The sequence below is a fragment of the Rattus norvegicus genome, chromosome 8 (genome assembly GCF_021556685.1).
Source record: "Rattus norvegicus strain SHRSP/BbbUtx chromosome 8, alternate assembly SHRSP_T2T, whole genome shotgun sequence".
In the NCBI taxonomy this organism is placed as follows: Eukaryota; Metazoa; Chordata; class Mammalia; order Rodentia; family Muridae; genus Rattus; species Rattus norvegicus.
In genome coordinates this window covers 119,773,039-119,797,437 of record NC_141541.1, presented here as the reverse complement: position 1 = coordinate 119,797,437, position 24,399 = coordinate 119,773,039, and the positions used below count along the sequence as shown (strand labels likewise).

Sequence of the window (24,399 nt, the reverse complement as noted above, 5' to 3'; positions counted from 1 at the left end):
TTAATAACAGCCTCAGGGTGCAGGGCACATGCCAGGACCTTGGTAGGCTGACCTTCCAGTAGTTGAATGCTGGGATGGAGCTTAACAAAAATTAGTTTGTGATTCCTTTTGTCTACAGGAGTCTGTCCTTTATAAATGCTCAAGGTTTTACTGATGCTAACTTAAAAAGGATTCTAACTCTATTGGCATGTCTTCACCACAAGCATAACCTATTGAGGGCACTGAAATGGGATCCTGGAAAAGTCAGTCAAAGTATATGTCCCCTTAACTGGCATGGTGGTATGCTCCTGTTGTCTTAGTATCACAAAGGCAGAGACAAAAGGATTGTCTGTTTCAATGTAGTCTGGGCTTCATGGAGAGACACTGTCTCACAAAACCAAACTATGGGCAAACTCCTCAAGGATAATATCTATTAGTGGGAATGGAGCCTGGCCAGCAAATGCTAGTCATGGTACATTTTCCCTGCAAGCGAACTCTTCATTTCAAACCAGCGGTGTTAAGCTAGCTAGTATGAAGAGATAGCTCGGGGGTTAGAAGGCTTCCTCTTGCAGAGGACCTAGGTTTGGTTCTCAGCACCCACATGACCTCTCACAGCCATTCGTAACTCCAGTTCCAGGTTATCAGATGCCTTCCTTTGGCATCTGAGAGCAGGGCACAGGCACATGAGCTGTGTCCACAAATACATTCAAAGAAACACTCAAGCCCATTTAAAAAATATCATTGAAACATCGTAAGCAACATAAGCATTTTCTGTGTGCAGGGTAGCACGGGTACCACCCAAGCTGACTCTCACCAGACTCTCTCAGATTGGTGCCATCGATTGTAAGCAGTGTAGATAATGGAAATAGAGATTTGGTCTACTATGGTAACTGCACCAGGATCTGCAAATAATCCTGAAGGCTAAGTCCTAAATGTATAATCTCTCATAAGGACAATGGGTCATCTAAGGGCGAGCAAGGAACAAAACCAAACCAAACCAGAAGACAGTAATTATGTTTGTCTCCCCTCCCACACAAGCTTTGTCCAGCCGATGAGCGCTTGTGCCCACCAGGACATCATTAGATACACCATGGTGGCTCTCCAGTATCAGTAGCTGCTCTCACACAGGGGGAGGCTGTTGCTACCCTCATTTATCTTTAAGCTGCTCTACTGTATCCTTCATCATGGTCTTGTTAATAACGCCAGGCCGCCAAGGAGTTGCAGTTGATGAAATTTCATCTTGCGAGCTTTCCAGAGGGCCTCACCTGCAGAAATTCCAGCCTCCCTTAATTAAAATTTGATTCTCAAAGGAAGCCACTATATGTGTATAATAACACAAGGAAGGATCACGCTGTGACTGTGGCTACATCTGTTTAGCCAATGTGGGCACAGGTAGCTTTGGGTTATCTCAAGTCATTACCAAGACAGCATCCATGAAGGAGAGGTTCCTCTGTGTGTGTGTGTGTGTGTGTGTGTGTGTGTGTGTGTGTGTGTGTGTGTGTGTGTGCATGCTCTGTGGTGAGTGTGTGTGTGTGTGTGTGTGTGTGTGTGTGTGATGTATGTATTTGTGTGTACATTGTTAGGCTAGTGCAAGATATCTCCAGTTGTTCTCTGGAGGCAGACTCTCTCACTGAGCTAGCTGGAAGTGCAACTTTTTGGCTAGCCTAACGGGCCAAGGCACTCTCGAGATCCCCTGACTCTCCTGTCCTATGATGGGGGTGACAGGCACAGGCAGTCATGCGTGGCTTTAAATGGGTGCAGAGGATCTGAACTCAGGTCCTCATGTCTGCATGAATCATCTCCCCGGTCAACCATCTCCCCGGTGTCCTAAGCTGAAGTCTAGTTCAAGATTCTGACGACCCCATGAAAATACACGTAGCCCAGGTTGGCTTCAAACTCACTATGCATCAGAGGCTAGCCTTGGAATCCTGGTCTTCCAGCTTCCAGTATTACAGGCTCAAGGCAGTGTCGGCAGCCTGCCTCTATTGCAGGTCAGATTGACTGCAATGCGTCTAAGCCTAACTGCTCAATTACGTATTCCTTGTAAACGTAGCTACAGTTAAGACAGAAGCCATTCCTAAAAAGGTGCTTACAATAACAGATTCACTGACTTCTACGTTCTCTCTACGAAACAATAAAAACACGACTGGAAATGTTATTAGATGTAAAAGAATATTGAGCGATGTACTTTGTATTTTGAGTCTTTCTTCTCAGGAAAACTTCCCGTGTACGTTTAATTCACAAAGGACTCTGAGAAATATCTCACTTTGTTTATTATCTCTCCTGAATCTCATAGATGCCTGAACTTGTCTGGGTAACAGTAAGTGGCTCTTTATGGTTGGAAATGTATTCCCTGCTCTTTCCAGGAGCCTGCTCTGCTCTCCCTCCCCCCTCCCTCCTTTTCCTCATTTCCTTAGTCTCTCTTTCCCATCCCATTTTAAAACTAAGAATTTTGCAGGGGGTTTGATTTAGACAAGGGAGTCTCCATTTGAACCGTCACATTGACCTGCACAGCCGTTGCGTTCAGAATTCACAGTAGAGTGGTTACCTGCATAAGACCTGCCCAAGGCAGAGCCCATCAAGTCAATAATCCTCCATCATGAGCAAATTATTCATACGTCTCCACCCTCTCTCGGGAGCAGTTAAAGGTTATAAATAATGCCCTTTATTACAAGTGTATTTAAGGTTAGAAATTACAACCTTAAATAAATAAGCACCTGCCTCTTGCTAATGCAGGCACAACACACAACGAATGCAAAGAGTACAACAAAAATAGTCAAACACGAAAGCAGGGGAAGGACTTGGGCAGAGGGATGTGGTGGGGGAGGGATGGCGGTAAGACAGGTAAACACTTTGATTAAAGGACATGGTATGCATATGTATGAGACCAGGAAAGAATAAATGAGGGGTCGTATAAGGAACAGGTACTGCTTTTGCAGAGGATCCAAGTTTTATTCCCAGCATCCTTCTAGTGAGGAATCAATCTCTCTCTGTGTGTGTCTGTCTGTCTCTGTCTCTGTCTCTGTCTCTATCTCTCTCTTCTTTCTTCCCTCCCTGCCCCTTCCCATCCCCCTCTTCCTCCCCCTTCTCTTTCCCTCTCTCTTTAGATAGAAATAGAGATAATTTTAAATCTTTTAAACATAACAACATTTTTTTTAAAAACGAACTATGCTACATTTCAAAGATGCAAAATGAGGACTGTTCATGTTTCCTTCTAGATTAGGTGTTTGAATCTCCAAATTTGACACCCAAATTTGTGGCATTCTTAAAGCCAGGGAAATGTCATGGGAGATGCTTTGGCAGGACCCTGAGCGTAACTGATCAGAAGGGTAAAACTTTCCCAAGCTCAGCACCACCTGGTGTACCTCCCTAAGTATTCAGGGTCTAAGCTCCGCCCTTTCCCATTGGTACCCATTGTTTAATTACCCTGTCCTCTTTAGAGGATTAGTGAGAAAATCAGGCAGTGATCACCAAACCTGTGCTGAATGTCGCCAGGATTTCTGTTCAATTTAAAGGAGATTAATACATTAAATTAGTATAACCACTTTATACAGTCAAGGGCATTGCTTTCAAAGATGTGCTCTCAGTGAGAAGCCCAGAAATGGAAATCAGATGGTCCAACACTCTATGATTCATCCACTTAACCTAGTTGGCACTGTTTGCCACCAAACATACCTGGGGGGGGTGTCACATGTATTGTGAGTGTGTCTATGTGTATGTGTGTATGAATGTATTCGTATAGGCATGTGAGTGTATGTATGTGTGTTTACATGTGTAATTGTGTGTATGTGTACATATGTGAGTGTATGTGTTTATATGTGTATGAGTGTATATATGTGTATGTATGTGTAAGTGTACATGTGTATGTATGTGTATGAGTGTGTGTGTGTGCAATGCTCACACATGTTCCTGAGTGTGAGCACACATGAACACTTCTCAGGTCACACACTTGGGGGTCAGAGGACAACTTCCGGTGCTGGTCCTCATCTTCTACCTAGTTTGAAACAGGCTGTTCGCTGCGGAGAGCACAGGCTGCTGAGTGTCTGTTCGATCCCCTGTCTCCATCCTCTGGTCCTTCACAGGCGTGCTGAGGTCGCCCGCATGAGCTACACATTGTGACTGTCTTCTATGTAGGTCCCAGAGATTCAAACATGGGTCCTCAGCAAACATGCTAGCCACTGAACCTCCTCCCTGAGCCTCATCAAACTATTTTGGGGCCACATATTTTTTGACATAACAAATACAGAGTAAAGACAGAAGGAAAGCGAGGCTAGAGATCTAGTGACATCCTGACACTAGTGAAGCTGAGGCAGGATGCTTATGAGTTTGAGATCAGTCTAACCCAATGATTCTCAAACTTCTTGTGAACCTTTAATACAGTTTTTCATGCCGAGGTGACCCCTCAACCATAAAATTATTCCACTGCTACTTCATAACTCTAATTTTGCTATTGCTGTGAATTGTAATATAAATTTCTTATATACAGAATATCTGACTCACAGGTTGAGAACTACTGGTCTAAGTTGTGTAATGAGATCTTATCTCACAAACTCAGATAAATATAAGAATAAAGAAAAGCAAATGCTGTAATGTAATTTCTGAAAGTCACAAAATGAGTCACATTTTACATACTAATTTCAATTGAACTTTTTATTGTAGCCTTAAAAGCATACACATGCATACATGTAAATACATTTGCATGTACATGTATGTGCACATGTATGTGTGTGTGATGTGTTCTACATGCAATATAGGTATTATATAACTTATTATTTAAACTATACACAGTTGAGAGGGATTTTTAAAAGGCTTTATTTTTATTTTATATGTGTGAGTATTTACCTGCATGTCTGTGCATCACATGCATGCCTGAGGCCAGAAGAGAGGACTGGACCCTTGGAACTGGTATTACAAGTGGTTGTGAGTTATCAGGTGGTTCCTGGGAACTGAATCTGGGTCCTCCACGAGAGCAGCTCGATCTGTCGAGCCATCTTTCCAGCCCCAAGGGGGTTGTGGATAATTACTTTATAGCATCTCACTTACAGGGACATATGGCCTCCTATTTAAAATTTTCCTGTAATTTAAATAAAGCATCAGAACCAAGATATGTAGATTCTAATCTCCATGTATTCAATGTACCTTATAATGTGTATTAAATTGAGGAATGGTGACTAAAATTAAATAAATCTTGTAAAGGTTCAAGAGAGGAAATCATTGACTCCCTCGCTTGGCTTCTGTCTCTAATCCACATGGGGTTTGGAGGATAAGTGGTTGTGGTGAGCAGCATGAATCCTTTTGTCTTAGCCAGAAATTAGGAACAAAAGGCAAAAATCCATCAAAATCAGCCCACTGGCTTTCCTTTTTTTAAGCGCACAAAGCATGTAATGTCAAGTGCCTTGTCTTGGGCCACATATCATCACTTGCAGCTATTGTCCCAGCACTCAGGAGACTCATGCACAAGGATCGGGGAAACCCAAGGCTAGCCTGAGCTACACAGTGAGTTTCAGAGTAGCCAGAAAAAACAGTTAAATCTTGTCTCAAGAAAGATAATTTTAAATTTTTATACATTTATTCTTCAAAGATTTTTTGTTTACATATCATTCGTTTCCAAGCCCAACATCTCAAAATATATCCACTTAGAATTCATGATATATTTAAAAAGAAAAATGAAGTCAATGAAAACATCACAGATCAATTGTTAGTGGCGAAAGGGTATGTCTGGGTCATACATGCAATGAGTATTATTTAATTCTGCATTTGAAAGGAGAGTAAAGAGAATGTGTAACATATTCACTGAAAGTGTGTTTTCTTAAGAGATTAATCATTCATCTAACCCTAAACATGACAAGGAACCAGATCAGAAACGACTTGGGAAGTAGAAGTCTGACCTTGACCCAGTTTGCTGGCATGCTGGCTGACAAGGAGCAGTTCAGAAACACTGCCAGCACAGCTGCCGGAGAACACCCAGGAGAGGGTGTCTGAAGTGAAGAGAGGGGTTCCATTTAATTGGTCACCAGGAAAATATTTGAGACATCTAGTCTGTTTGCATCTGGAGTCTGCTCATCGTCTTTGATATCTGAGAAGGCTGTGTGTGGAGGGGGGTGTCTGTGTATTGCACACACATGCCAATGTATGAATTAATGTATGTTAGTGCGTGTGAATCAATACATGTGAGAGTGAGCTTCCCATGGTGCATGCATGGTAGTCAGAGGATGACCCCAGGCATCAGACTTTGCCTTCTGTCTTATTTGAGATAAGATTCCTTTGGGGGAGAAGTTGTTTATTTGTTTGTTTGTTTTCTGCTGACTATGTCAGACTAGCTATTCTGGGAAGTCACCACCACAAGAATTTTACCCACTGAGTCATCCCTCTAGACTCCCTAAAAGGACTTCGGGTAATGGTGAGTTCACCTTCTCCTGAAGACTTTGATAGAGAAAAACAAATCCACCGGCTGGGTAAGCTTTGGTTAAGAAACAAAAAACAGAGAACTGGATTGCTCTCCTCTATTCTGGGAAAAAAAGTCTTCAGTTTCTCCAAGTCTCTGATGATACTGATGGCTAGACTCTGTTTGGAAGCCCAGAAGCCTGGTTGTTCCTACACTGCAGCCCGGAAATCCTGGACTTACCAGGGCTTGGTGCCTGGGCAGCACAAGCCCATCCAAATAGTGTTGTGCTGGCTGGTGGCTCCCAGCTAGAATCAGGTTGCCCCTTTCCTTCCCCACTGACCTATGTCCTTAGCTAGCATCTGCCTCCCAAGCTGCTTCAGCTAATAGAGATTAACAGCTCTTTTATAAATTATAGGCAAAACAGCATATTCGTTGAATTAGTCAGGCCCCTTCCTTTAGAACTGTTTTTCCTCCATGGAACATGTAGAGTCTGTGAGCTGAAACCTGGGTGCTGGCAGACAGAAGGAACATATCTGGGACTTTTGTTTGTTGGTTTGTTTGTTGGGGCGGGAGGAGGGGGAGGGGAGGATGAGGCTCCCCACAGGACATTCTCTGGAAGTGTAATCCTGGATGGAGTAACAGCTCCTCCACTGAGTTGATAAGGCCAATCACCGTGGAGTAAACCGTGTTGAGGGAATCACCTAACCCTGCATCTTGCCTGAGCCTCACAGAAGCCCCAGGAGGCAGGGCATCATTTGCTTGTGGTTTATAGGGTGGGGAGGGAGTCTAGGAAATAGAATCAGTGAGACAGGTGTTGGCGTGCAGCTTCCAATCATGGAGTCTGTGACCTTTGCCCATAAGAAACACACTGAAACTTGGACTACAAAGTCAGCAAAGCTTCAAGCAAGTCTCCCCTCACCGAGCTTCATACAAGGATTCCCTTATAGAGTCTCCCCTCACCGAGCTGATGGGTACGTTAAGTCTTTGATCAGGGCTAGAGGCATGATTTGGCGGTAGAGTAAGTGTTTAGCATAGCGCTCTGTTCTAGCCGCAGCATCAGTAAATAGGTAAAGAAGGAGGAAAGTTGAGCTAGGTGCACTGCAAGCTTAAAGACTAATTTACAGAACATCTCCTCAGCCAGATAGACTACAGCCATGCAAGGCTGGCTGGATGGGAGCTAGTGGAAGCAGAGACCCCCGCCTTTCTTCACTTCTCCCACAGTTAACATTTGCTCTCAGCCATCTGCTGCTGCATCAAGTGAAGGAAAATGTCACAATTTCACAAAGTAAGTAGTGCAACTTGAGTAGAATCATAATATAATATTTTTCTCTTTCCCCTAGGATATTTAGAGAGTGACATTACTTAATAGTGCCCCCTGTGTTATAATCAATTCCCTACCAATTTTGCCATTTCCAAAGGGAGAGAGGCAAGCACTCGGGCAAGGAGTCAAATATTCTACCCTAATGTCTAATGACACATAAATTTGAGAGTTAACATTTATTTAATTGCTGAAGCGGTCATGCTAAGTGCAGAGTCTGACATATTATTGGATGTTAAAAATGATCATTTTTGAGAAAGGAAAAGGTCTATAAAATCAAGAAATAGGGATGGAGAGATGGCTTGGGTATTAAAAGCACTTGTTAGTGCAGAGAACTTGGGTTCAATTCCCAGCATCCACAATGGTGACTCAAGTCATAACTCCAGTCCCAGAGGATCCAGCTTCTAGCCTCTGTGGGCACCAGGCATGCATGTAACACACAAATAGACACTCAAGCAAACTGCTCATACCATAAATCAATGTTTAAAATGTTAAAGATGGAGCTGGAGAGATGGCGCAGCATTTAAGAGCACTGACTGCTCTCCCAGAGGTCCTGAGTTCAATTCCCAGCAACCACATGGTGGCTCACAACCATCTGTAAAGAGATCCGATGCCCTCCTCTGGTGTGTTTGAAGACAGCTACTTATAGATAATAAATACATAAATCTTTTTAAAAATTAAAAAATGTTAAAAGATAACAAAGACACTATGCTATCAGACCCATGATCCTACTCACTTTTAAAATCTTCACTTGTGCACACTGGCCCAGTAGCTTGGGCAGTGCTCCCTGATGTGACATTTCTGCTCTCTAAAGGGAAGGACTATAAATACCTCAACCTTCTCTAACCCTCTAGACTGCCTCTCTCTCAGCTTACGTTGCCCTATGGCTTCTAGGTAAAATACACTAATGTAAGGCATACCCCGACAGAGCTCCAAGGGCGGAAGAACACTGACTAGAAGCAGAGCTGCCTGCATTGCTGTGATGCTCACTCTGGTAGCCGGCTCCTTCCTTCAGCTCTTGCTTTCTTCTAGCCTTTCAGTGTCCTGGCAGAGCCCTGAGGCAATAGACTCAGTCACCCATACCAGCGACATCATCTCAGCTCTTCTGGCTAACTCTTCATGACCTTAGCATTCTACTCAGTTTCTTCCTACCTCATTTTTATTTCCTGTAAAATGAGAGTCATGACTGTGCCCTGCTTTATCAACTGATTAAGGCGGTGAAGGTTGTAAGGCGCATGAGTATGTATCAATCTGGATACAGAAAGAATGCTTGATTTCCACATCTGAACATATCCAATGTGGTTTCTGCTCCCCTCACCACATGCTCACCTCAGACGGTCTGATAGCAAATAACTTATGTGGTCCAGATTCCCAGGCAAGGAATGATGCTTCCCACAGTAGGCTGTTTCCCCATCTCAGCTAATGATATTTAAACAGTACCCAAAAGACACGCCCAGAGGGCCATCTCCCAAGCAGTTCTAGATTCAGTCAAGTTGACAATTAAGTATAAACCACAACATTAAAAGAAGAGTGAAGGCCAGGCAGGGTGTGAAGGATATAGCTTTTTGTTAAGAAGACCAACACATGCCTGAGAAGAGGGTTCCAAGTAAGTGGAAAGGTAGTTTAAGATCTCAAAGTGGGAATACAGAGGGTAAAACAAAGATGGTGACGTATCTTGGCCTCTGCCTGCCAATCACAATTGGCCCACGTCAATCGGCACAAAATGGCATCCTATCCTGACCTGCTCAACACAAAGACTGAGCCCATTTTACAAATAAATAAAATGAAATTAGAGAGAAGGGATACATTCATAACCAAGCTGATTTTTTTTCCAGAAAAGTAAGAAATGGTTATCAGTAGGAATTCAAGGCAGAAATATGGAACTTAACTTTTTTTCTCAATCCGGATAACTCTCTACTTCATGAAAGTTCAGTAAATATCAAAATCACATTTCTTCTCCTCCTCTTTCTCTTTAAGGCATGTGAGTGTTCATATGTGCAGATGTATGTAGATGCCAGAGAACACCCTTGGGTGTCATGAACACCATCACACTCCTTGGAGGCAGGGTCTTTCATTGGTGTGCAGCTCCACAATTAATTAGACTGCCTGGCTAGTGAGTACCAGACATCCTCCTGTATACACTTCCCCAGCATGGGGATTGAAAACTCAGGCTTCTGTGTCTGGCATTCTTTAGTATAGGTTCGAGACATTGAACTCATGTCCTAGTGTTTATGGGCCAAACACTTTACCGACATCTTCTCCAACCCTCAAAGTGAGACCTCAAGATCAGCATCAACTTGTGAACAACAACATTTCAGACTGTAGCATAGCCTGACTGTAGGAGGATCCCTGGGGTCTAGTGCTTTGCAATATACCCTTCATTAGGCATTTGAGGTTCTGTAGAGATAAGTCAACCTGCAGACCACTGACCCAGGGGAACCAACACTCTAGCCAGGAGAGGCAGAAGCAAAGTGGGAAGCCCAGATTGAGCAGTAAATAAGGAACTGCTTTGAGAAACCAGTCTCAAGCCTCTGGATAGATGGGCCCAGCACAGGGCCTCATATGGATAGCTTTGGGCATGGCCTCATGGCTCATCAGGGCGTGGATAGCTTCTGAAGTCCCCGTTGTTTGCATTGCTGTGCCAGGCTGAGATCCAGAAGTTTCCTCTACTCTTCTAACAATGGGTAGACCTAGCTACTTTGTGGGAAAAATAGTCTGCCAACCGACAGAAAACTTCAGGCAATGGTCTTGCAGCCATCTTTAAAAACTCCATCTGGGAGCTTATAAATCACTTTTAACCATGATGGAAAGCTGGTGTTACCCTTCGATGCCTTGAGGTGACAACAAGAGTTAACAAGTTACTGATCAGAACCATTTCTCTCCCTACCCTAGAGCAGGCCATTAAAGAGTGAGGCTGCTCAGTATGCAGCAGAAACAGCCTGCATGGGTGTGCATGCACCTGTGCTTGCATGCTATGATGCATGTGTGGACGTCAGAGGACAACTTTCATCAGATGGCTCTCTTCTTCCACCATGAGCTCCAGGCACCAAACTCAAATCATTAGTGCCTTTACCTGCTGATCCACCTTATCAGCCCAAGACAAATGAATCTGCGTGGGCAATTCTGTGGATTTCTGATAATTGCCCAGGCCCAGATTTTTAAAAGGGATTTGTAAATGACAATTCCTCATACATAGAATGAAAGATCTCCCTTAGTGCTATTCTGTCAACAATGATTATGACTTAGGTGGTTATACAGATGAATGGAAATTGTCTCTTGACTAGTGTTTGAGTGTATGACACTGTCTGCTATCCAGGGGATTTTGCACTGGGTTCTTGCCTATTGGGATATTAATGTAATTACGAAATCACAAGGGATCAGAAGTCATGTTCCAAACTCTAACTGTAATGACAACTTTAAAAATGTTTAACCTTGGGAGAGAGGTCAGTCAGCAGAGTGTTCGCCATGCAAGAATAAGTATCTATTTCAACCTTCCATGTTAAAAACAAAATCTCCCTGAACTTTGAGGAAAAAAATAAGAAACCAGATCCTGGTTAGCATGTGGCATTTTTATATGTATATGTATATATGAAATACATGTGTGTGTATATGAAATATACACACTCAAAGAATTAAAAGAATATGTGTCTGTGGCATAAAGAAAATATCTCCCCAATTCTTTCTTTAGTTTCTGTAAGGTAATTCAGCTTGGTTGTCCAACTTAGTAGCTGCTATGGAATGTTCCATCAAGTCAAAAGGCCCTGTCAATAAGGTTTGAGTGGAAGGTTCATCTGAACAGACATTGTCATTGATCTCTACTATCTGAGGAGTTATCTCTAGTCCCTGTGGATTAAAGAACACTAATCATATCCTCGAAATGAAAATAAAACCATCCTTTCCATCGTTATTCTTGCAGGGGCTTATCACAGGTATTATTTGTTGGTTACCATACAGAATTATCAATCAGAATTATCACTGTTTTGTGCTTCTCAGCCATTTTTTGAGTTGTCTAGTGTCTTCAACCAAGTTGGCAGGGAGGAAAGAGCCAAAGACAAGTCACGGCAGGATTGAATGAGATTCATGATAGTTATTAGCATTCCAAGACTGAGAGTTCAGATCATCCAGAGGGAAGAATGAAGGTTCTATCCCCAGCCCCTGCCCAAACCTCTTGGTTGTACACAGTCCTTGGTGTAAATGTGTGTAATGACAGCAGGTTCATAGAAATGTGTAGCCTATTCTACTCTGTCTTTAATTTTTAATCACTTCCCATGTATCCCCCTTTCAAAATATAAAGACCCTTACTTTTATTCATGTTTCAAAAGCAGTAAAAATAAACCATCAAAATCTAAACAAGCCTAGGTGCTTGGCTCTCTGCCTGGTCTTCTCTGTCCAGCACTTGCCCTCACGGCCATGCTTCTCATAGGAACCATTGTCTTCTGTTGCCTTTGTTTCCATCCAAGTCATTATTCTTTGCTGAACATAGGCTTTACAAGTCTCTTCCACAATAGCTCTACAGCTCTCTTCATTTTCTGAGTTCTCTATTCTCACACACGCCCCTCTCTACTTTGGATTCGAAGCTCTTCTGGTTCATCTGGCCTTTCTACCTCTCCTCAGACTTCTATTGATTTTTTCATTTCCACAAGTTAATGCCTGAGTGTTACTGTGACTTACAGATCCATTTCAATAGCCATACTCATAAATGTTGCGTCAAGAGCAGTCATGTTCTAGTGACTTCTGAACCTATGCCTTTAAACAAAAATGGCTTGCCTAAGCTTCAGAGCCTTTTGCTCTTTTGTTTACTAATAACTAATATGCACTTGTCCCTCTGGTGTCTCCACCTAAGGGGCTACACTTAGTTATTTACATGTGTAACTAATAGGATTACTAGAGCTGGCCTTCCTTCTCTGCCATTTCTTTCTGTACCTGGATGGCAGGCTACCTCATACAACCTCACTAACATTAACTACTCATCTTCCTATTAGAAGCTTCTGAACTTGTGGATCATGACCCCAAATGACATCACAGAACTGACTGTGGGGGTAAGTTGTAAAAAAAAAATTGGGGGGGGGTGGCAAAAGGTTCTGAATACATGAGGACCAAAGCAAACATGACATCAAATGGGAATGAATCCAAGACTTTTCTGAGACATCATCTGTCCCTTAAGAAAAAGCTTTCTCAGCTGTAGGCATAGATAGCTAACTCCAGATTGGATGTGAGGCTGTGTTATTTATCTTGAGACAGTTGGCCAGGGCTGGCTATACCCTGTAGCCATGAAGGTCAGTGATGCTGACCTCATGACATGTGGCTTCCAGGTGTAAAGAATTATGTCTGCAGAAATAGGTACCAAGGGGCCAGTTGCTGCACCCTTCTCCATCTTTCTCTTGACTTTGCCCTCTACCCCCAGCTTGTTTTGGGGAAAGCCTTCTGTCTGGCTTAGTGTTTTGCTGCCAGCCAGGTGAACAATCAGCATTACAATTAACAGGCCAGCTGAGGCACAGGGAATGCTCTATTCTCCTCTGAGGCCCTACCCTCATTAAGAAAGTAAAATGTTGGTGAGTCTTGCGGGCAGCCTTCCTCCCTCCGGATTGTTGGAGATCTCTGGCTGTCAGCATAGCACTCTGGGCCAGGAAAGTTCAGAGAATTACTTCAATAATATGACAGCCTCTTCCATTTAAAATGGAATTCAGCTCGGCTTCCCTCAGAGCCTTCATTGAAATTCTGCACATGATCCATCCCTCTAGTCATTTAACGATGCCTCTCATGTTTGCCATGATTTAAGAAAGAAAGGAAGAAAGAAAGAAAGAAAAAAAGAAAGAAAGAAAGGAAGGAAGGAAGGAAGGAAGGAAGGAAGGAAGGAAGGAAGAAACAGCAAGCAACCAGCTCTATGTTTGTGATAACTCGGATCAGGGTGGTATAATGGCAGGGAGGAGACCCCCAGGCTGGCAGTAATAGGACAGCTCCTCTGATGTGTGTTACCATCAGACAATGATCTGTGTGTGCTTGTTCTCGGGGGACAGTAAAGAGGCTTTTAAGAATTACTCACTGTGAAGGATGAAAGCTAATGAGGAAGGGAGCAAGTGAAGAGCAGAGAGACTCTTCGGGAAGTCGGGCTCCACTTAGGGCTGTCATGGCTCCCTTCAAAGTCATTAGGACGAGCGGGCCTCTGAAGGAGCGCACGGAGCGTCGCACGTTCCCGTTCAGGCTCCTCCCCGGTCAAGGCACACCCTTCCTGAGGAATTAAAGCCACTAAATAATAAATATCAAGGGAAAAGAACAGAATGGATCCAGAGACTACCAATAAGTAAGGTGAGAGAGGGCATTTATATCAAAGAAGAAACAGCTCCTAATGGGCTGCTATGGCGAGAGAGAAAAAAAAGAGGCAATCCTTATACTCTGTGTCCTTGTCTTAAAGGCCAGGCATAGCTTTTGAATCACGTACACCAGCAGACCGGCAGCTTGTGTTAGGGTTAGACCTGGACACTGTCATTAAAAACAGCAAAATCAGATGTGTCTGGTGAGCCTCAAGGATGCTAACCTCCTTGTACGGGATGTAGATGGGTGTGTCTTCCAATGAAGTGCCCAAAGGCTGCTCCCTGAGCATAAGGTGGTAGTCCACTTCGGGAAGCCACAGGGTTTTTGCAGTTTAAAGCTACATACTTGATTCCTCATCCACAGACCCCTGAGACCACAAAGGCTGAGGTTGCTGAAGCTGGGAAGGGCATTATGTCCTAGAGATGTAGCCTACAAAATGGAATAAAACTAAAGAAGATGTTAATGTATCCACAAAACAGTAGTATATGCTCCAAACACAGTATCTTGAAATGGCCTCAGGCATGGAGGCTTTTGCTTTTTCTCCAGCCCCGATCAGATGATATAGGTTGCTTTGCAGATCCCCATATTTCTCACACCCATATTTACCCTCCAAATAGCATGAATACTTCCTCGATTTCCAATAGCCCAGTGCTCTTCCTAGAGTTAAACAGTTGTCCATGAGGGTTTGAACTGAGCGGAAATCACATAGAATTAAGCTCCCTGTGATAATTCTAACTCTCAACCCGAGACAACTTAAAGTTGCCCGAGAAGAGGGCTTCAGTGAAGGATTTGTAGCAATCCTTTTGGCCTGCAGGGAAATCTGCAAGAGATCATCTTGATTGTTAATCAAGGTAGGAATACCCATCCTAAATATGGGCAGAGGCTTTCAGGGGCTGCTAAGAATTCAAAAGCTAGTTAGCAAGTAAGTAAGCAGGCAGCGTGGGTACATCCATTTCCCTCTGCTTGGACTGTGGGTATTATGAGACTTGTTGCTGAGTTTCTGCCTCAGTTTCCCCTTAGTGGTAGACTACACTTGAGTGAATAACCAACACAACAAAACAAAAAACAAACAAAACACCTTCTTTAAATTTCTATTGTTCAGGGTAAGGGCGTCACAGAACAAAACTGAAGGTCACCCTGTCTGATCGGCCAAGATTTTTAGTGCGTAATCTACGTGAACAGCCACCAATTTCCTTCCACACACGGAGAGTCCACATGCTGTCTCGCCATCTACAACACCAGCCTGCAGGACAGTTGCTGAGTGATTAGAGTTGGTTTTCACAGGGGGGGGGGGGACAGTCGTGTTTCAGATTTGATTTTCTTCCCTTCATACAAAGAGGATTTTGCTCGAAAATTGTGAGCCATAATTTCTTCTCCTCTTTACCTAATTGTGTTAACTATTGAAAAAACAATTAATGTGCCAAATGGTTATTGAACACCTGCCACACGAGAGAGATTATATTACCTTGAAGGGATGGGGAAGCCTGCATAATGAGTAGTACTTCAGTTGAAAGAGGGGGGAAGGGCTAGAGGGCTACAGGGTCAGAAGCCACAGCAAAAATTCTAGTTGTCTCTCATAGTATCTTTGAGACCTCACTCACTTACTGTATCTTTTAAAGTCTTCCCTTTTCATGGAAGGTGTTTCATGAGAGTGACTGCTTCTTTGGATTCTGTAACCTCATGCAAAAGCACTTAATTCTATCTTGGCCAGAGTTTGCGTGATCAACACCTAAGTGTAAGGCTGAAGTACCATGAATGATTTCAAAGAGAAGACTTAGAAGAATCCACAGGAGCCCAGAACCAGCAGATAATGGGAACTTGCAAAAAGAGAGGCCGGTCCCAGATAAGCAATTTGCCTTCATATACATGACCAGCTTCACCATAATTGGGAACCACCATGATCCCATAGCTCACCTCAGACAAAAGAGCAGAGTTTGAATTCAGAGGCAAGACTAGAGACAATTTCTTAGGAATTCAGGGATATATGTAACTTGGCTCATCTGGGATACCCGTGTGGCATATATGCTTTGTGTGTGTGCAGGTGTATGCTTGTGCAGGTGTATGCTTGTGCAGGTGTATGCTTGTGCAGGTGTATGCTTGTGCAGGTGTATGCTTGTGCAGGTGCATGTGGAAGCCTAAGGTTTACAATTGGAGTATTCTTCAATGATCTTCAATTGATCTTCATTGAGGCAGGGTCTTTCAGTTGAACCCAGAGCTCACTGATCTCTACCTTCCAAGTGCTGGAATTATAGGCAAACTACTGCCCATCCAGTATTTTGCAGACCAAAACTCTGATTCTCACTCACTCTACTCAGAAGGGAAGGAAAAATCAATGTATTAAGAAGACTGTTAACTAATAGAAGGAAGAAACATCTACCCCATTAAGAATGCCTCACCCAATCTCACAACATGCAAATCCCACTTCTTGGATACATTAAGTTAGCCTACTACCTTCCTGAGAAATCCATTCTCTTGTCACCCTCCTGGCTTTCAAGTTTTGACAGCCAACAGCCACAGAGGTAACCTAATCCACAAATGATGGATACTATTGGACCCTTTCATTCATTTCCAAAGTGTTATCTGTCGCAAAGCCTTTGAGTAAGAGTTAAAATATCATTTGCAACATTGTATCATGTCAGATCATTTTACATTCTGAATTTTCATTGTATTGTAACAGGACAAACTCTTTTTTTTTTTTTTTGGCTTGACAAACTCTTTCCTGCTTCTCAGATTTACAAGGGCCAGGCATTGCACACTCTGTAAAGTCGCCATTCAGCAGAGCTGGCTATTTAGTGGCCATGAGGCATCCGGTCACCCTTGACCTTTTCACTTTCAGGAAAATAAATGCCACACAGGACTTGAAAATTGAATCAATCTTGACTAGGTATGAAATAAAAAAAAAACAGTTAATGTCTTCATCATTTCCTGAGCAAGCCCATCAGACAGAAGGGTGTTGCTTTTTTCCCCCTATTTTGTAAGATGTATTATAGCTGACTAATCCTCCATAAATATGAAAGAATGATCGTTTCACAGCTACCAATTGACAAACTGGAACACATTTTTCATTTGAGCAAGCGAGATAAGTAGGTTGCCGGGGGCTCTGCCATTTCTGCCTCAGACAAAGCCTGTCCCAGGCAGAAGCTGCTGGTTCATTCTTGGGTCACCACTATGTTATTTTTAGTTCTCTGCATCTTCACAGAGAGTTCACCTCACATCCCAAGCAGCTTCCTGTCTCAGGGACTCCTCGACAGCCCACCTTCCCTGGCATAATTTAAAGAAATGGGCACCTCCAATTAAACCATTCCAGATGTAAAATTTCTTGCCTGGAGAGCGAATTGAGAAGCGAATGGGATTCATGAATATAAATTGAGCCTCCCTTACCCTTCCGTTTTCATCTTGAAATTGAAGACTATTCACCTCCCCCACATAAATCCTTATTTGCCTTAAGTGTGTTTACTGTGGGACCCCAGTGCAGAGCTGGTAGCATATTGCTATGCATAACCAACCACTAAGTCTCACAAATCATCCTGGGATGAGGCCTGGGGACGGAGAGGCTTCATGTAGCTGCATCTGCGTTCCCAGGAAGAATCTGTCTAGCTCTGCCGAAGGCTGTGCCCTGTGTGCAGATGGAGAGACTCTGCATCCACGTGCTCGGCCTGTCCTTGAAGGTTTCCTTCATTTTTCTACAAGGGGATTTTTTATTCTCTGTCTGTCTCTGTCTCTCTCTCTGTGTCTGTCCCCACACCCCCTCTGAACATCTTTGTACTCTCCTATTTGCTCTCCACCTTAGTTTTGGTTTAGTCCTTACCCTGACGCCCGACTCTCTCGTCAGTCACAACAGTTTAATTTTTAGCACAATGACTTTTGTGGAAGGATGGACGTGACCGATCGGCAAACATACAGATGAGCTTGGGATAGCAGAGTGCTTTCTCCCTTGTTCCTACCCCTTCATCTGCATCATCTCTCCTGTTCACTTTTTGTTTGTTTATTATTTATCTAGTGCAGTGGTCCTCGACCTTTCTAATGCTGTGACTTTTTAATACTACAGTTCCTCGTGCTGTGGTGACCCCACCCCCACCCCAACCATCAAATTACTTCCGTTGCTACTTCATAATGGTAATGTTGCTACGGTTACAATTCCTAATGTAAATATCTGTGCTTCCTGATGTTCTTTTTTTTTTTTTTTTTTTGGAGCTGAGGACCGAACCCAGGGCCTTGTGCTTGCTAGGCAAGCGCTCTACCACTGAGCTAAATCCCCAACCCCGCTTCCTGATGTTCTTAAACCACTCCTTATGCAAGGGTTTTTTTTGGACCCCCACCCCTTAGCCACTGTGACATGTTGAAAAGAACTGATTCAGTGGCTGCACATACTCAGTAAAAGGTCTATTCAGATGCCAAATGCTAAAAGTTTGCCCTTGGTTTTCATCCAGAAATATGTCTCTTTTAGTTCTCCCAATAGCGTGACCTTGACAGAGTTCAAACTGTGTGCTCTCTGTTACAAAAGCAAATGATAAAAGAGGCTATAGCTCATAATTGATTGTAAGGCTCTCACAACCACATTGTTATTTTCATATATATATATATACATATATATGTATATATATTATATATCTATTACATTGTATGCTGCTTTGAAAAACTCAATGTGGTTCAAAATAACATGATAAGGAAATAGTAAAATACTCTTAGATTGTCTCTCTTTTGTGTATGTAGGTTCTCTCTCTGTGTGTCTGTCTGTCTGTCTATATCTCTGTATGTCTGAGTATGTATGTCTTTCTGTCTGTCTATGTGTGTGCATGTGTCTGTCTCTGTCTATGTATGTCTGAGTGTGTGTGTTTGTGTACGTAGGTGTCTCTGTATGTCTGTGTGTGTACATAGATCTCTCTCTCTCTCTCTCTCTGTGTGTGTGTGTGTGTGTGTGTGTGTGTAGAACAGACAACACATTTGGGTGTCATTCTTCAAGGGTTACCACTTTTATTTTTAATTTAGGATCTCTCACTGGCCTGGGAATCACCTATAATTCCAGACTGGATAGGCAGCAGGACCCAGGATCTACCTTTCTCTGCCTCCCTGGCACTGAGATTACAAGCATGTGTCACCACATCCAGACTTTTTTCTTCTTTTCTTTTAAACAAGAGTTCTGTGGATTGAACTCAGGTCTTCATGCTTGCAAGGCAAGCTCTTGTCTAAGTTATTTACTTCCGCTGCCAGACCTCATGATGTAAATTCCATAGTAGCAGGATATATAATTTAGACTGGAGGGTGTGGACACCAAAGACCGACAGAAACCACCTTAAGAGGAAATGTGTTCAAGCAGCTCCATGTTCAGGACATTGCGAGAAGCAGAGTTAACATGGCATGGCCTTTGTGGCATTCCTTAACCCCAGTCAGGTGGCTTTGTGGTTGGGTCACACACACCGTAGGTGTAAGAGATGGGACTCTGGGGGTTACGCTGAGCACATGAAAGAAAAGCTTTGAGTATGCACCCTGGTGAGGATGGAGCAGAAAGTCAGCCATTACCCTTTATTCGATTGGTAACGCGTGGCATCCTTACACGGATTTTAAACAATTTTCTAAATTAAAAACCTCTGTAAAAATGAGCAGGGTACGCAATGGGAATAAAAATCAGGATGACCCTCAAGGCCGTTGAAAGGGTGACTTTAGAAATCCATACTGGCCTGTCCCCAGACTATTGTTTCCTTAGCTTGCTTCAAATCAGCTTGGAGAACAGAATTACTCTTCTAACTCAGTGACTTCCTGCAACATGGTTCCCTGATATGTCTGACATAAATGAAGATCTGTATTTGCAGAGCCGAGTATTTTCTTCTGTGAAGACTGAGACTTTATCTTCCCTCATTACAAAGTCATAGCACTCACAAGGACTCACTACATGCATCTGTTAACGACGTCTGCACAGTCTGTGTTCCTGTTTCATTTTTAGACCCTGACTGTACGATTTATCTCAGGGTCCGTGCTAAGATTCTCCTCTGTGGTCCTCAACTCCTCAGTGTCCCACACTTATGCAAGCTCTGGGCACACCTTATTTTATAGCCACGATGGATGCTACTGTGTTCATTTACTACTGTATCATCCTACCCAAGCTGCAACTCTTTTTTCAACCTTTATAAGAGCAGTTCTCAACTTTCTTTCGCAATTTCAACCCACTGGTCTCTAGCACAAAACTAAATAAAATCTGCTCTATCAGTGGAGGAAAAGAAAGGAGAGACAACCAAATGACACATATTAATAAATAGAATAGATAACTTTTAAAAATTGTGTACTCTATTCTGTCTGACACATGTTCATGACTATTGATTTGATGCTCTACTGGGATGTTCTCTTAGGGGCTAATTGTTGAACATAATACTTTTCTCTGGCTGTTACCCCACCTTCAGTGGATGTTTAATTACTAGGTGTAGAAAGTCATTTTGTTCACCAAGACATGGCCAAATAGAATCCACACTGTGTGAACAAGCTGTTTGGTGGTCTCTGCGCGCATAGAGCAAATTCAGGAGAGTGGTAAAATCAGTGGAGCAGTCATGTAAACTAAAGCATCTTTAATAATCTGAAATTATTCAGACCACTGAGGAAGCCAACCACAAAAGCTATAATTTATGATGTCAAGAGATGACCCTGTATAATAATGAATTAATCATAGTCACATGTGCTCGCTGGACTAGTCTGTGTAACAATAGAAATACCAGGTTTTCATTGGCCCATTCTATGTAACAATAGAAATGTCAGGTTTTCTTTTTCGAGTATTCTATGCAGCAATGGAAATGTCAGAGGAGGTTCATTGGACCATTCTTTGTAACAATAGAAATATCAGAAGATTTTTATTGAACTGTTTTATGTAGCATGGAAATGTCAGTGGACCTTTTGAAGTCATAATACTGTCCACTCTTCGAGGTTGCTTTAAATTTCCTTTTTAATTCTTAGGAAACAAACACCTGGACAGCTTATCCACAGAGCGGCGACTGAGATGTGTGACACTCACTTAGAAACAAGAGCAGCTCACACCCTACACAATACTACAGTTTCTTCCCATGACAGCCTCTTACAATCCATTCAGAAGACTTTTTTTTTTCTCTCCTTTACAGGTTACCAGCCAGTCTTGTCTGGTCAACAGAGCTTTCAAGGCCTGATGGGAGTACAGCAGTCAGCTCACAGCCAGGGGGTGATGAGCAGTCAGCAAGGAGCCCCGGTGCATGGTGTGATGGTCTCCTACCCAACCATGTCTTCTTATCAGGTATGTGCCAGCAGTGGGGAAAACCCTGGCCGCAAACTCATGCTTGTCAAAACGGAAGCTATAGGAAGTTGCAGGTGTGGAGCGGTTAGTAGGGTCATGGATGGTTGAGCCATCCACCCATTGGTTTACTTAGAATTGAGATACAAACATAAAAAACACAGTGTGCAGGTGTCCTAACAAATGTCAAGGCTTTTAAATGCTATGCTGGCTTTGCTTCCATAAAAACTTGTGCTTTTGGAAGGAAATTCTTTGATGTCCTATCCCAGAAGACTTTTGGGTGCTCTGTTGAAATGATACTTGATAGAAAGCCATTGTGGCGATTTCTCTACCATATTTGTATCTACTCAAGTAAACTTCCTTCCACTGGAGTTGCAAATTATCACAGATTTTTATGTGGTGTCCCAGATGCATTTAAAGCACACGGACGCAGGCACAATTCCATCCTTCAGGTCAGAGCACATACTGAGTCTTTAACACATATGGGGTGTGCTTCTGTCGTGCGTAACCTGAAACCTCCAAGAAGGAGCAATGAGGAGGGAGTCAAATGGTTTGGTTATTCAACTTAGCTGTCCAGGTTGCTTCTAGTCTTAAAGAAACTATATTCAAGCCATTCATGTGGACAAAACCCCTCTCCTTACTAAGGAAGTCGCCAAGCTTCTTCTCATGAAAACAGAAAGGGGCATGTTTTTCCACACTGAGAGGTAGCTAGAGGGGCATCCAGATACTGTGTTGGGGCAAAGGAAAGAGCAGAGGAGAGGAAGGAGGCAAGAAGACAAGATTTCACACTCGTAAGCATCTGCTGCATCCTGGAATCTCTCCCTGCCATACTTCCAGAGGTTCTTTGAGAGAGACATACTTATCCACATGGTCCCTATGCATGTTCACCCTGCGGTTCACAGGCTTCGTGCGTCCCGTGATCCCTGTGAATGGAGCACAACATATTAATAAGCCTTGGTACCCTGTACCCGTGTCAAAAACTGTACAATCAGAAAGGTTAAGTGACTTTCTCCAAGTGAAATGGTCAATAAATGATAGCTAGAGAACAAGGGATCTGTTCAGCGGGTCTCAAACACTTGAGTGACATTTATGATGCCATCCCCTCCCCTGAACATTAAGCAGCCTTTTCATACTCGTGTCTTGCACAGGTGCCAATGACCCAAGGTTCTCAAGCAGTGCCCCAGCAGACATACCAACCGCCAATCATGCTGCCCAGTCAGACAGGCCAAGGGTCACTCCCAGCCACCGGAATGCCTGTGTACTGTAACATCACACCGCCAAGCCCTCAGAACAACCTAAGGTTGATGGGTCCACACTGCCCCTCCAGCACGGTTCCTGTCATGTCTGCTAGCTGCAGAACAAACTGTGGGAGCATGAACAACGCTGGCTGGCCGGTCAAGTTCTGAGAGTGCTCGGGCTGCCCGCGGTACACTTCATCATATGTTAACTCATGGCCTTCAAAGGAAGAGGAGACTTCGACAGCTGGCTGAGGACTTCCATATACATTGCTGCTGGTATTCTGTACAAACTAATCAAAGACTAATACATTAGCTGGTTAATGGTGCATATTTCTGTCATGTCTGCTAGGTATGCCTTTCTAGCTTAGCTAGGGACATGAATTCATCAAGGTAAGATTTTCTCCTACCATGAATACCACTGTGTAGATTACAATATCCCTGATTCGGATTAGTTTTGTACTTTGTGTTCAGTTTGTGATGCTAAAAGTATTTAAATATATATATATATAAACTAAATCACACGGTACCAAAGCTGTAACGGAACAAAAGGAAAGAGTTGAGGAATGGAAGGAATAATTTATATACACTATAGAGTTTTCTTTTTTAAATGGATATATATGGTATTGTAGTGTTTAACGCAAATAAAAGCTTATTTGACCTTACGGAGGAAGGTCATGTTTTTACCACCAGTTTGTTTCCGTCTCTCTTTCCATGTGATGTTTACTTATTTAGTTAATGGTTTCTTTATCACATAGATGTTAATTATGCAGAATGACGTTTTCATACTTGTATAGAATGCATTTTGACCACATTCAAACTCAGTGCCTCTTCAAACTCTCTTTGATACCCTCCCTCTTACCAGTTAGCTCATTGCCTCCTTGCACTGTCTGTCATTTGTCTGTCTGTCTGTTTTTAGTGAATCAATGAGGATGGTTTTTGAGGGGGGGGTGAGGAGGTTTTATTTGACTTGCACTTCTATATTGTTCTCATCACCAATAGAGGTCAGGACAGGAATTCAAACAAGGCTAGAACCTGGAGGCATGAGCTGATGTAGAGACCATGGAGGGATGCTTCTTAACTGGCTTGCTGTGAATCAATGAGTTTTGCTAGGGCTTCTTACAGAAGCAAGGGGAGGAGATCGTTTACAGGAGCTTCCACAGGTACCCTTTTAGAGGAAAAGTCTCTCTATTCCCCATCAACCATTAACTACCTATAAATCCTCAGAGAGGGACAAGGATTCATAAGACCACCCCCATGACAGGTTGTTGACAGATTCCATTTTGTGTAAGTAATCAAGGACGCTGTGAGCTCAGTCGGGCCACACTGTATCAGGCCTGGAAGATGGTGTTCCAAAGAAAGTCTGCCTCTTCTGCCGGCTCCTACATTCTTTCCTTCCCTGCCTCTGTGACGGTCACTGTGCCTTGGGAGGGATCCAATACAAATCTAATTTTGACTGAACATTCACTACCAGTTTGGGTTTTATTAGTGTCAATGTTGTTCTTTCTTGGCATCATCTCATAAATGCTACATGGAAAAGTGGTTCCTAGGCATTTTGAGTTGAATGGCATCTCTCTGAGAGATGCTATAAGCAAGTATTAGTACCAAGAATAACCCCTCATCTTGATAGTATCATAACAGCCATGAACATAAGATATCTGTGTCATTGCTTTTAATTTTAGAAATACTGGAGGTGTACAGCTATACTGCATCTACTAGGAAGTTCTAAATATTCCTCATACAAATATCCACTCTACATCTAGCCTTGCTCTGTCTTCCCTGGAGTTAAACTATGTCCCTGGAAGATAAATTTCTTTAGTTAATACAGAAAAGGCAGAGCCTGACTCCTCCTGTTATACTGAACCATGCAGTCCAATGTAGGACAGGTTTGGACAGTGAGCCAACATCTCAGAGGTGCTGACAT

The 24,399-nt window shown here is 43.0% G+C and overlaps 1 protein-coding gene across 49 annotated transcripts in view; it reads left to right on the top strand.

Moving 5' to 3' along the window:
• The window catches only part of Arpp21 (cAMP regulated phosphoprotein 21), a 164,359-nt gene extending 141,192 nt beyond the window's left edge, over positions 1-23,167 (top strand). For 48 of the 49 annotated variants that reach the window (XR_015626838.1, XR_015626835.1, XR_015626837.1 and 45 more), the window contains 2 exons: positions 21,095-21,243; positions 22,389-23,167. Coding sequence is in view for 42 of the 49 variants with exons in the window: in XM_087562978.1 (XP_087419104.1) it covers positions 21,095-21,243; positions 22,389-22,646 (407 nt within the window). In the remaining 7 variants the exon portion in view is untranslated. The remainder of the gene's footprint in view (positions 1-21,094; positions 21,244-22,388) is intronic. The other variant, NM_001135045.1, reaches the window with a different exon arrangement.
• Positions 23,168-24,399: the final 1,232 nt, after the last annotated feature.